Raw genomic sequence first — 13892 nt, 5'->3', positions numbered from 1 at the left:
CTACTAATGGAAAAATGTAGCGGGTTCTCTCTATGACTGTCAAAATGACCATATGTTTGACATTCAATAGCCGATTAATAAATCAATGTGCTCTAGTGGTGTCGTTAAACAAAACAAACTTCTTCTTTTTTCCGAGGACTGAAAAAACAGGACAGTTATATATACAAACAGTGTCCCTCGAACAAAGAAAAACAACACGTTCAATATACTTTCGTATGATATTAGAATGTTTTAACTGCATGTATTAATGATAGGTTATGGTTTGTGGAATGACTGAGGAGTAGAGGACAATGTCTCACTTATAAAAAAAAAACAATTAAAAAAAAAAAAATCAGGAATCTTTGTGCGAATCCTAGAACATGAAATGACAGAGCTCCTTTCACACTATTTGTACTTGGTGAGAAAAACAAGGCATGTTTTATATATACAATATATATATATATATATATATATATATACTTGTTCACAACAATGGCACAGTTTTCTCTGCTAGGGTGTAACTAGTTTTAGCCAACCACAGTTTTATTGCTTCTTGTCGCGACTTCCTCTCAGAAAAGGGACACAGAAAGGTCGGCAATTCTATTGTTGGTTCTTCTTCGACGTCATCATCATCAGCAGCAGCGAGGCTTGCCACCACCTGCAACTCAGGGGAGACCTCGGCGGGGGTCTCCTCCACGACGCCGCCGGCGGTCGTCTTAACGTTAGCGTCCTCGACGGCGGCAGCCTGGGGAGTTTGCACGGGGTTCCCATCCACGTCGAGCGGCTGGGCGCCGTCACCATCCGCGTGCTCGCCATCTTCTTCTGACATGTGCTCCGGGGACATGTCGCTGGAGACGGTGGCGTTGTCCACCCAGCACACCGGCGTCGACGTGACGGCGGCGTTCAGGGAGCCCCCGGACGAGAGACTGGAGTGCCGACTGCCGGGAACTGCACTCCCCGGGGCTGTTCTCCTCCTCCTCGGCGGTTCAGCTACTGTAAGGCGAATGCTCGCTTCGTCTCGCTGAGACTGTTTGGAAACGGCCAGAGCACCTGCTGTAGAACCGTGGTGTTCTATTCTGAAACAAGAGAAATCAAAAAGAATGTTATCGGCCAGTTCAGAAATATTTATAACGCTCGCCGTTAATATTAATTAAAGTAACTGTTAAAAAGACCCCACACAAATGAAACCACAACAACAACACAAAACTAAACAAAAAACACCTAAAAAAAAAAAAAAAAAAAAAAAAAAAAAGGGAAAAAAAGACAAACAAAAAAGACCATCACCACCAATAGCTCATGTCACCTCCAGCCCTACCCTTGATATTAGTGAAAATTATTGATATGTTCTAATGCAGGGCATGAGGGGACTGTGTGTAATATTTCGGTAATCGTCGACGACCAAATGGTATTAAGCTACCGTGTCTAAAGTACACATTTTTCCTGAATCCGATGCCACAGAGCTTTAATTTGATTATTCTCGAGTCCAGTCATGAAATTAAACTTACATGTTGGTAACCAGTACCAACGTGTCACGTGGGCACACACTTTGCTCTACGTCACCACAAGAAAGTACAGCGCATAGAGGCGTCGGGCTTCTTCGTGTAACGTTGGTACTGGTTAACAACATGCAAGTTTAAGGTCATCACTGGACTCTAGAATAATCAACCTAAAGCTCTGTGGCATCAGATTTAGGAATTTAGTTTTATTTTAGACACAGTAGCTGGCTACCATTTGGTCGTCGACGATTGTCGAAGTGTTACACCCCTCTAGCCCTCCCCTACACCATACCAATAAGGAGAGGGCTAGAGGTTACTCGAGCTACACCGTCACCACCACCACCACCGCCACCACCACAACAGCAATAACAATCCTAAAAAGCATACCGAAAACTGCTGAACACATTGAAACATTATGTTTGTGTTGGGAAATTATATATACCATGTATCTATATTTGTTTCTCTCTTTTTTTGTTTTTCTCTCTGTCTAAGTTCCTCTGTCTTTCTGTCAGTTCATTAGTCTGTCTGCCATGCAGCTACGTAATTATTTGAACGTTGACACGGAAGTCTCTTAGTTGGTAGAATGCAACCTTACTGTAACAGTTCTGGACCCATATTCACAAAAAAGTGTAAATTTACGTCTACGACTAGCACTTACGTCTGCCGTAGATTTACGTTTACGTGCAAGAAGCACCTTATTCTCAAAGATGGTCGTAAATGTAAACGTAACTTAGTTGGATGTAAATCTACGATTTAACACTCTCACTGGAGTAATTAATAAAAACACATTAGAAACGATGGCTACCGGGTAAATAACAAATGCGCAAAACGCAATTTTGTTTGTCGTCTGCTAACAATAACATTGCGAACAGTGAACCATGGCATTTTGGTATTGGTGGGGATCCGCGTTTTGGTACGAACTTGAGGACATTTCTTAAAAAGGAAAAGATAACTCAGGAGAAATTGGCCAAGTCGAAAACATCCGTTCGATCACGAACAAAAATATGTTCAATCCGTGGGCGTTCGCCATAGCAGACTGCTTCATTTATTGGAAATGCTGCTAGTTTCCGTAAATAATAGTAAATAACGGCGATCGTGCTTGATTTATTATATGTACACAACTTACGTGCAGCGTTAGTTGCAACCTGAGGCACTCTTATATTTACGTCCAACTTTACACGTAACTTACGTTTTCGTTGTTTCGTGAATAGCTCTTAAGTCGTAGATTTACGTTTACGTGTAAAACTAGGCTTACGATATTTTGTGAATATGGGTCCAGAGCCCGTATTAATAAGTTTTATATTATTATGAATTGGTATGGATCTCACACATTATGGAGCAATAAATTTATATCACGCACCGCACACCTCCCCCTTCCATTACAATTACCTAAATACATCACCCACGCCCGCCCACCACACCTCACGAGAGCTTTGCAGATCCCTGACATAATGCCTGGCATAATATGTCTTTACAAATAACAATACACGCATTACCTAGACTGTGACCTTTCATAAAGTCAGTATGTAGTTGTTAGTCATCCACGTAGAACCGCGATAATGGTCTATGTAAACGAAACGAGTTTCAGTCAGTAGTGTGTATGGACTATTATTCGCCGTCAATGCCTTGCCGAGATTGTCATTTGAACAGAACGACAATCAAGAAATACAAAACCACCTTTGACCAGGTAACTGGTTATTGGAAGCGATTCAATGGAAATTCAGTTGGACCAAGTTGTATGTTAGTGAAAAAGTAACTGAATATGAAAATCAAGACAGAATGTATGTACAGTTTAGCACGTGTTTTACGTGTGAGAAACTCCGTATTTATGCTACAGCGATAAAGGTGTCGTCCACTGCGTAATATGACATGGTATCTTAAAAATAGTTAAGAGTTTGCTTTGTTTAACGACACCACTAGAACACATTGATTAATTAATCATAAGTTATTGCATGTCAAACATTTGGAAATTGACATGTTTTCAGCTAAAGTTGGCTTTGTCTAACAACACCACTAGAGCACATTGATTAATTAATCAACAGCTACTGGATGTCAATTATTTGGTAATTCTGACAAGTAGTAGTATTCAGCTAAATAAAAAACCCTAAAACAACACAAACACACACACACACACACAAACACTCAAAAAAAGAAAGAAGACAAAATAAAACACACACACACACACACACACACACACACACACAGACACACACACACACACACACTAAAAAAAAGAAAGAAGACAAAATAAAACACACACACACACACACACACACACACACACACACACACACACACACACACACACACACACACACACACACACACACACACACACACACACGAACACTAAAAACCCCACGATAATAAAACCAACAATAACAACATTGTTAGACGAAACAGAAGAGAAGACATTACGCATTCAGAGTCTTGGTGACGTTCTAATATATATCTTTTTATTAAAATAGATTAGCGTCGCGAACGTGCACTTATGGTTCAGTAACAATAAAAATCATATTACTCACGAGATTGCAGCTTCAATTTACAAAGAGTGTTGTTAAGTTCATGAAGACTATTAAATTACTAAGTACACAGATAAGACACACAGAGACAAACATAAGACACACAGAGACACACATAGGAACATATAACAGACATATAAGATATACAAATACACACATTATAAATTACATGTTAATTAATAAGTAGTATACAGTGATTATAAGGTATTTTGGCCATAATTGGGTTTTATTAAAATAAAATTGTGTCATTAAAGTACAAATGTACGGCACATACAGAAGTAGATCTAGTTGATATTTAAAGGGACATTCCTGAGTTTTCAGAAATTTTTAAGACGTTATCAACTGACAGAGACTTTTTAACTACTGTAATTATTATAAAATATTAGTGGCTGTATAGTCAACGTGTTTCTGATCGTTCTAATAATTGTACTAGTTTAAATTTCATTTTATTTCCTAAAATATATTTTTTCGTATGTACGAAATTATTTGAAGACAAAATCCAGTTTGGGCTTCTTCCAAATATTAAGACGACCAGAAACACATTAAATATACAGACGCTGATATTCTAAACAAGAACATATATCTAATATGTAAGTTTAATCGTAGAAATATTTTATTAGTCGTAAACATCTTATAATGCAGAAAACTCAGGAATGTCCCTTTAACCATGGCTAGTGGATTTTGAAAACCACTGATCCCATGGCCAGTTGATTTTTTTTTTTAGAAAATTCTAGAAGTACATCTACTTGTTGAATCATATAGCCCTGTCATATAACATACGAACCATAATTTATTACACTAACAAGATTCGAATCTTAGTACTCTAATATAGTCATACAGCTGGCACTAAATAAAGGAATGAAGAAATGTTTTATTTAACGACGCACTAGGCACTCTATTACTCTCTAGATCCCTCCTTGGGTGTCGAAACAAGTCCAGTTCCAACTGACAAGTCGATCAGTAGCACCCATTAAAATAATTATGCAAAACTTCTCACACGGACGATTTATCTCCGATGTAATTATCTCCATCTTTGTTCTCTGTTACGAGCTAAAGATGGATCAGAATGACATTTCAAAAGGGCAACGTTTTCATATTAACAGGGGGCGGAATGGTAAAATGTTCGCTTAAAGCGCGGTCGGTCTAGGATGGATCCCCGTCGGTGGATCCATTGGGCTATTTCTCGTTCCAGCCAGTGCTCCACCACTGGTGTAACAAAGACCTGGTATGTACTATCCTGTCTGTGGGATGGCGCATATAGAAGATCCCTTGCTGCTAATTGAAAAGAGTAGCCCATGAAGTGGCGACAACGTGTTTCCTCTCTCAATATCTGTGTGGTCCTTAACAATATGTCTGACGCTATATAACCGTTAAATAACACATTTCCTTCATATTAACAGCCGTAGTAAGCTACCGAGAGCGGATACAAGTGTACTACTTTATTGTGACTAGTAGTAATTCCGTGTTTTGCTCAAGGATGCCACTTCTTTAACAGGCGACATTATTTATTATCACTTCAACGTAAGGTCATAGCTATGGCAGTCTCTTGTTGACACACTTTCGAATCCAATTTCACATAGCAATGGTCCAAGATAAATAAACCTTTGATGCTTCAGACGTAGTGAGTACTTTACCGTCGATGTATCATATGGAGACAAATACCGCGACTAATAGTGAAGATATTAACTCTGTATTAAGATAATGTTAAATACCCGTTCAAGCTAATCAGCATGAACAGCCTTTGTTATGCCAGCTGCGAAACTTGCCAATGTAAGGATTATTGAAGTAGTTTGAAATACACTGGAATGTTAAGCATTCGTTCATTTTCTTTCCTTAATGGCATATATAGTCTTAGAGAGGAAACCCGCTACATTTTTCCATCAGTAGAGAGATATTTTTTATATGCACCATCCCACAGACAGGATAGCACATACCACGGCTTTTGATTTCCTTAATGGCGTACAAGGCCCAATTTTAGTGCTAAGATCGCTTCGTATAACGGTACCCAGATTTGTTTAAAGCACATGTTAGTAAGGAAGAAAAAGAAGTAAACCCCCAACCCCGACTCCTCCCCCCCCCCCAATATTATGATCAGTGATCATTGTGCCATTACGCCGCCCCCCCCCCCACCTTTAATAAACAATGCACAACGACTGGTATATTACCGCAAAAAAGCATAAAGAAAATATTTTGTTGTTAATGGAAAAATGTAGCAAGTTTTCCTGAAGACACTAAGAATTACAAACTCTTCAAGATTTCAAGATTTATTAAACATCACTGACACATTACAATGTGTAACAAGAGGAAAAAAAAACAAATACACAATTAACATACATGACAAGATCAGGCATTAAAGTAGAAATGTCTATTGTTAACATAAAAATACAGATAAGCAATCAAAGTAGCTAAAATATGCGGACGGAAAAATGTCAGCCCACAAGACTAGATTATTAAAAAAATATATGTAGCTAGGTTTTTCAATAATGGTGCATTACATAATGACAGCACACTTTTCATTTTAAAAACACCAGGATTAGTTCTATATATTTTTTCTATATATTTTCTTCTAATGTTTTCAATATTATAAGTTTTACAATTGAATAAATAATGGTATTCATCTCCAATATCAGTATTACAAAGTTTGCAAACTATTTTCTCTAGGAACGTTAAACCATCTACCACTTTCAATGGGTAATCTTAAAAATGACGTACGCAGTTTTGTTATCCCGCATCGATTTTGGTACAATAATCTCGACAAAATGTTGTGAAGTAAAATTCTGTTTTAAATAATGTATAAAGTTGACACAAAGAAGAGTTTGTAATATCCGAAAACCACTGTTGTATAAATTAATTGCAGAGTTTGTGTTTTAATTCTTATTTATTGGATTTGAAATCATTATTTTGATTGGTATAGATGTACCTCCCATTCCAGTGTTATCGTAAATACTTTTTATGGATTTCAACCACTTAAATTGATTTCTTTTACCACTATTTAAAGAAAATATTATTTTATATACTATACTACTAAGTTTATTTTTATATTTAACCACTTTACAATAAATACCAAAATTTGAAATCTAATGTCAAAAACAAAACAAACTGTTTTCAAACTATGGTAATGTTATGAACTGTCTTTAATTATTAGGGTTTTTTTTATTAAATATAACGGACGTTACGCTAGAATCGACTTTTTATTTTTCATTTCCATCTGATGTAAAAACCTAATTGCAAGCTTAATAAAGACATCTGTAATTACGACGCCATAGCAACACATGGTAACAGCAAAACCTGTTTACTTCGCCAATTTCCGGTTGTGGTTTTTCTGTTATTCGCCTACGGTAACGGCGATGATATCGATCCGAACCTGTACAACTGATAGGTTATTAGTGCAATTGTGTCCAATGAAAGACCTGTCGTGATTATTAAGGTTATTAATGCAACTGAGTCCAGTAAAAACCTATCATACTTATTAATCACATATTAGTCCATTATTCGCAATCATGTTACACAACATTAAGAACTTGATCGTTTATGACTGGATTTTTCTACTTATATTCAACTGAGATTCAAGCACGCTATTCTGGGAGCGCACACACACAACTCAGCTATTTGACTGTCTGTCCAGGTTATTTGTTAGTTATTAACAACTGATAAAACGATGTACAGTTACTTGTAATCTTTACCATTCAAATTCCACAGTGATAGTTGTTTTCTTTTGTGTTTTTTTTAACCAACCACATGTACATATTTTTTTCCTGCTTATGTTACTAGCCTTGGTATCTTTTCTTTTTACTTTCTCATTGTAATTATAACACTTTCCTAGAATAGCTGAATAGCGGTTAGACCTCGGTGTAGTGGTTTTTACCTTTTCACACACAGTATGAGGCCATCATCTTGTCAAATTTCAACCATTATTTATTTTGGTGCACAAGAAAAGTCTTTTTTGCAAATATATTTATAAAGTCAAAGTTCCAGTTTAAAGACTGACCAAGTCAACGCCCTCTGATATGTTATGTAAAACAGTTTAGCGATGAAGTAGATACAGAAATTGTGTCCTAGCAACTGGCATCAGCCAAATCACTGACGGCGTTAATAACAAGAAAATATAACAATGTAGCGCTGTGCATTAAATGAAACAGAAATCGCCATACCTTTTGTTGTTGTTGCTACCAACCCTATATAATTTAATATACATGCATGAAGATGAAGCGAGTGAGAGACATTCATAGATTTCATTTCACTTTATTTTCGTGTTTATATTCAATTAGGTTCAAACACACTGTCCTGGGCACACACCTCAGCTATCTGGGCTGTCTGTCCAGGACAGAGGGTTAGTGTTAGGGGATAGTGAGAGAGAAGTCGGTGTAGTGGTCTTACACCTATCCATTGAGTCGTTAAGCTATTTAACTTGCTTTGGGTGTGGCCGGTAGAGAGAAACGAACCAAGTACCTATCGGCCTCAGGGGCGTAGCGTGAGCTGGATCTGGGGGGCGGGGGGGGGGGGGGAGGTGTTCGAATATGAACCAAGTGGACCTTTTGTATTTTGTTTTTGCACCACCAGAAACTCCATATGTATAAACCTGTATGTTTTACATTTGCTTCAGCGGGGGGTGGGGTAGGGTGTGTGGGGGTGGGGGGTGGGGTGTGTGTGTGTGTGTGGGGGGGGGGGGGTGTGGTTCGTCCGAAACCACCGAACATATGTCGTGGCAGTTGGTAGTTTGACCCTAGCATAACATGTTTATTAGTCTGGCAGTATTAATTATTTTGACACTTAGGCGCAAAATCCATATGTCCGTAAGCTGTAAGCATCTACGTATACGTAATCCGTAATGTGTCACCCAATAGCCGATGTATTTTTCGTGCTGAGGTGTCGTTAAACATTCATTCATTCATTCATTCATTCCGTAATGTGTAATCGGTAACAGTCATTTTCCTCGCAAATATATTGTGTAGATTCCATTTATCCGTCTCCGTACGTGAGTGTGTATGCGTCTGCGTATTCGATCACTATATTAGGAATGATGTATGCGTATACACATTCGGATTATGGACACATTTGCGAATTTGCGCCTTAGTCAACAGAGAGAGAGAGAGAGAGAGAGAGAGAGAGAGAGAGAGAGAGAGAGAGAGAGAGAGAGAGAGAGAGAGAGAGAGAGAGAGAGAGACAGAGAGAGACAGAGAGCGATATACAGAGATAGAGAAAGAGAGAAAGAAAGATAGATAGATAGATAGATAGATAGAGATACAGAGATAGAGAGAGAGATATCAGGGGTTCAGGAGGACCATTTTTAGAATATCCGCCCTAGCAATCGAGAAACACAAGATTTAATAACGGTAGAAAACATTGCTGACAGCTTTATTATACTATTACACAATTATAATCTATATTGTAGGTCTACTTCTATTATTACACAATTATAATCTATATTGTAGGCCTACTTGTAAGTACAAACCCGATTACTCCAGTAATTCTCATTAGACAATCAAAAAGCTTGGCCTAAATCCATACTGTCAAAAATTTATTCATTCCAACTTATTATCGAGCTTATATCCAAGTGAGGTACATGCACGTTGTCCTGGACACACACGCCAGCTATCTGGGTTATTCGCCGTGATAAACAGGGACAGGTGTTAATAGTTGATAGTGAGAGTGAAGTCGGGATACCGGACTTGCACTTCCCATGGATTGAACTAATAAAACTCAATCTGGGTGGGAGCTGGTAACCGGGATGCGAACCATCACACCAACGAGGCCAGCACTATCTAACAATATTACTGATATTCATTTATTCTTATTTTCGTGCTTATATCCAATCACGGTTCAATCACGCTGTCCTGGGCGCATACTACAGTTCTCTAGGCTGTCTGCCCAGAACAATGGGTTAGGTAGAGAGAAGTCGGTGTAGTGGCCTTACACATAGGCCTACCCACTGAATCGTTTAACTCGCTTTGGGTGGGAGCTGGTACCGGGATACGAACCCAGTAAATACCAGCCTTAAATCCTATGGCTTAACTACTACACCACTCGAAGTCCGTTAGTACTGACATATTTTAGTCGAGTATTAACGAAAAGGTTTTAAAAATCTAATCACACTCAAAAGACTAGTTTAATAGCAACACCAACAATGTGTTCAGTTTAATCGTCTCGTATCTAACAAAGACGTTTTTAATAGGATCTAATACATGTCGACATGTACGAGTACAAGGTTGAAACACTGGTAGGTAAACAATGTTGGCCTCCAGGTCCCAAGTTTATTTTTTGTTTTTTTTAGTTTTTTTTACATATACAGAAACCAGTTTTATTTAAGATGTGTGTTGTGTTGTGTTGTGGTGTATGTGAGAGAGAGAGAGAGAGAGAGAGAGAGAGAGAGAGAGAGAGAGAGAGAGAGAGAGAGAGAGAGAGAGAGAGAGAGAGAGAGAGAGAGTGTTGTGTTGTGTTGTGTGTGCGTCTAGGCGTGTGTTTGTAATAAAAATATTTACAGCGCTTGCACAATAAAATTATGTATATATCATAAATAGAATCGCTTTCAGTAGTATTAATTTTAGTAGACGGTTTAGCTTTGCCATCTAGGTAAAACAGATGTTTTAAAATAGATTACCAACATTTGTCGGATCATTATCAAAATCATCATCATCATCATCATCATCATCATCATCATCAGTATAAGCATTATCATCATCGTTATCATCGTCGTCACCATCTTTAAATTGTTTATCAAATGACAAGCGATCTACTACTTTCATCTTTTCAAGACTTGACAATGGGGCTAAGTTTTCAGTAAGAGCAGCAACAAAAACAAAACCCCCCCCCCCCTCCCAAACCCAATAACCCCTACAACCACCCCAAAATAAATAACAAACAAAAAGTACTGTACATATAAAACAAAACACCAACATGACCACCCTCCTTTCGAACCCCCCCACCCCCCCCCCCCCAAAAAAAAAAAACACCCAACATACACCAAAAATCCTAACAACCTCAAACAAAAAACAAAAAACCCAAAACAACATCTACAAGTAAACCAATTGAAATCAACAAGAACCTCCCAAAACAACAACAACAACAACAGCAACAAAAACCCAATTATACATCACTACTCACTCGTGTTCTGGTTTCTTTGCTTGGTCATCTTCCCCGCCGTCTGATGCTCTGGAACAAGAAAGACCTGTAACTTGTGGAGAAACCGCCGCCGGCTTCAGCGACGACTGCGTGAACGTCGCGTCGATCCTCGACTTGGAAAGAGACCGCTCCGACGACGACCCGTGTCGCGAACCGACGCCGCTCCCACCGTCGGTCCAAGCCGGAGCTGCGGCCGAGAATTCATCCCCCAGTCGGTTCCGATTGCTGAGTGGAACCAGGATGAAGTCCTCCACAGGGGCAGCAGGGGCGGTGGCGGCGCGGGTCTCGGGAGGGGGGTGCGACACCTGGTAGGTGCAGTTGCTCTCGCACAGCGTCCTCTGGATGTCCGGATACACGCTCGGCGCATGCTCGAAGGAACTGGATGTGTAGGACTGGGGCCGGAGCCTCAGGGTGTTGAGCAGGAGTGGGGTCTTGTTGTACAGCACGCTGCCGTTTCGGGTGGGGCCAGTCGACGTGCTCGGCCGGTGGGAGCACGACAGAAGGTGCCGCTGACCCAGGCAGGTGCCGGGACGGCTTCCCTGGGCGAAGGTGTGGACGGCGTAGTCGAACCGCCGCTGGCTGTACTCTCGCAGGCTCTGGCTCTCCAGCGCTATCTGTCGCAGCTCTTGTTTCGTCTGTAGGCGCTGTTCTCGACGATACTTCGACATGATGTAGAGGTCGTAGCGGCTGTGATCCATCGGCAGGTCATCGGGGGTAAGCCGTCGCTGCAAAGGAGCAGAAAAAGCCCGAACTTTAAGTCTCGACCCAGTCCCATTATTGGTTTTCGTATAAGTCATTTCCACCGTCCCAGACCCATTATTGGTTTTCGTGACAGTCATTTGCACCGTTCCAGACCTATTAAGGGTTTTCGTGTAAGTCATTTCCACAGAAAAACAACAACAAGACCAAACAATATAGATTCCCCTTTTTAAAACACCACAATGATCAATCAACACATGATACAATTATAAACACAGAGCTATATCAACATCAGTGTCTTGTCTTTTTTTTTTTTATATCTTTTCATAAATAACAGTATCTGTCAACACATAAGTCACATAAAATCCATTTCGAAATCTCCAATTCTAGTAGTAGTAATCGTCCCTATTCCTGTCTTACAATACACCTATGTCTGATTTAACAAGTCGCTGAACACGACAAACGTGTATCAGTGGAATTGTATCGGCCAGTCTACGACCGGCCACTTGAGCGGCGCGTTGCTATGTTGTGCACGCTGTGGTGGGTGGACAAGCATAAAGACTCCATGCACGGGCCTGTACAGCGAATTACTCGCCACTGCTACTGCTATTATATATTATGACGGGGCCGATTACTAGTCCCAACCGTTACAGTGTTTAATGGGTTCTCATTGCCTTAGCACGCGGCCCGCGGTTTCGATCGGTTTGACAGTATGCTAATCACATTACAACATTTACGATGGTAAACACGGTCCGGTCTGCCCGATTACTACATTGATTGGCAGTGCACACGAGATGGACGTTTGTCTTAATGCAATAAAATATCGATCACTGTTATAGATTTACGTCTCTTATTGAGCCAAGACATGTAGGATAACAATGCATGTATATGCCTGCCTGTACGTACGTACGTATATATATAATATGGATGTATACACATGCTGAAACGCACATATACGCCCACAAAACACACTCACATATACAAAAGAGCGTTAGTTCGGAAATGTGTTTTAAATTTACGAGGCCTTTATAAATATTGTTCGGACAGTTGTTATCAGTTAAATGCGCGCATTGGACAATGAATACTGGAACTATCACCCTGGAAATATTATTAGAAAGACTGACTTCCTCCATGTTTTCAGTAAAGTTTTTCGTGGGGGCGTGACTCGACCCCACCCCTATAACGTTTGCTCGCCACAGTCTAGGCGCTCTCCTGCTAAAATTAATGCTCAAACACTTGTGGACAGATCTAGATTGGTTTCCATAAAATGCGTAACAGACTGCCGCAGACCAAATACATTTCTTAATGGAAACATAGTCGCAGACCGTCCACGACTGTGTTCTCATAACAAGTCTCATTTATCTGCGTCGATCTGTAAACTAGTACATATTTTATGGAAACCAATCTGAAACAAATCCCACAGTATGATGATAACTGCGACACGATTAAAGACGATACGATGCCATCGTGTCGTGTTTTGTTGATGTTCAAAATTATTCAGTCGTGTCGTATCATAACGTAGGTGTAAGCACCCCATCTTGTCGTATGTCAAACGATCGAGCCGTAGCTTGCGTTATCGCACCATTATGTGATCAAATCGTATTAAATCGTGTCATATCGCAGAACGCCCTTGTCGCAGCTCAGCAATTTTCGCTGTCTTTCGAAAACGAAAAAAAATCACAAAAATGTCTGTAATACTAGTAGGAAATCGTACAGTGTGTGAGCATCTTACCTGCGAACCTCTACAATAAGATCACCTGAGATTGTCCAAGATACATCATGACATCGTCCATCGTGTCGTATCGCAGCAAATACGCGCCATGAGAAGACGGCATTAAGGGTGGCTGGAAAGCGTTCCCATCAAACAGAGACAAACCGTCTTTATAGACAAGCCATGAACACGAATAGCCACAATGAGAGAAAATAGATAACAATGACATGACAGGATCTTTTCCCACAGGCTGTGTGGACACATGTAAACCGACTGGGGTCAGTACGTCTGTAGAATCTACTACAGTGTGTCAGGATTTGAGTTTAACATTTCACGAGACAGCAAGAACATTACTGTCATAGAATA

General features: G+C 39.9%; 1 protein-coding gene across 3 annotated transcripts in view; it reads right to left on the bottom strand.

Moving 5' to 3' along the window:
- Window positions 1-204: 204 nt before the first annotated feature.
- Window positions 205-13892, bottom strand: part of LOC121375529 — a 30599-nt gene continuing 16911 nt past the window's right edge. For all 3 annotated transcript variants that reach the window (XM_041503027.1, XM_041503024.1, XM_041503025.1), the window contains exons 3-4: window positions 11099-11841; window positions 205-1055 (exon numbers count right to left, since the gene is read on the bottom strand). In XM_041503027.1, coding sequence (XP_041358961.1) covers window positions 464-1055; window positions 11099-11841 — 1335 coding nt within the window. In that variant the 3' untranslated portion in view covers window positions 205-463. The remainder of the gene's footprint in view (window positions 1056-11098; window positions 11842-13892) is intronic.

The sequence above is a fragment of the Gigantopelta aegis genome, chromosome 6 (assembly GCF_016097555.1).
Source record: "Gigantopelta aegis isolate Gae_Host chromosome 6, Gae_host_genome, whole genome shotgun sequence".
In the NCBI taxonomy this organism is placed as follows: domain Eukaryota; kingdom Metazoa; phylum Mollusca; class Gastropoda; order Neomphalida; family Peltospiridae; genus Gigantopelta; species Gigantopelta aegis.
The sequence above is the reverse complement of the archived record's forward strand: the minus strand, read 5'-3'. Positions and strand labels throughout refer to the sequence as shown.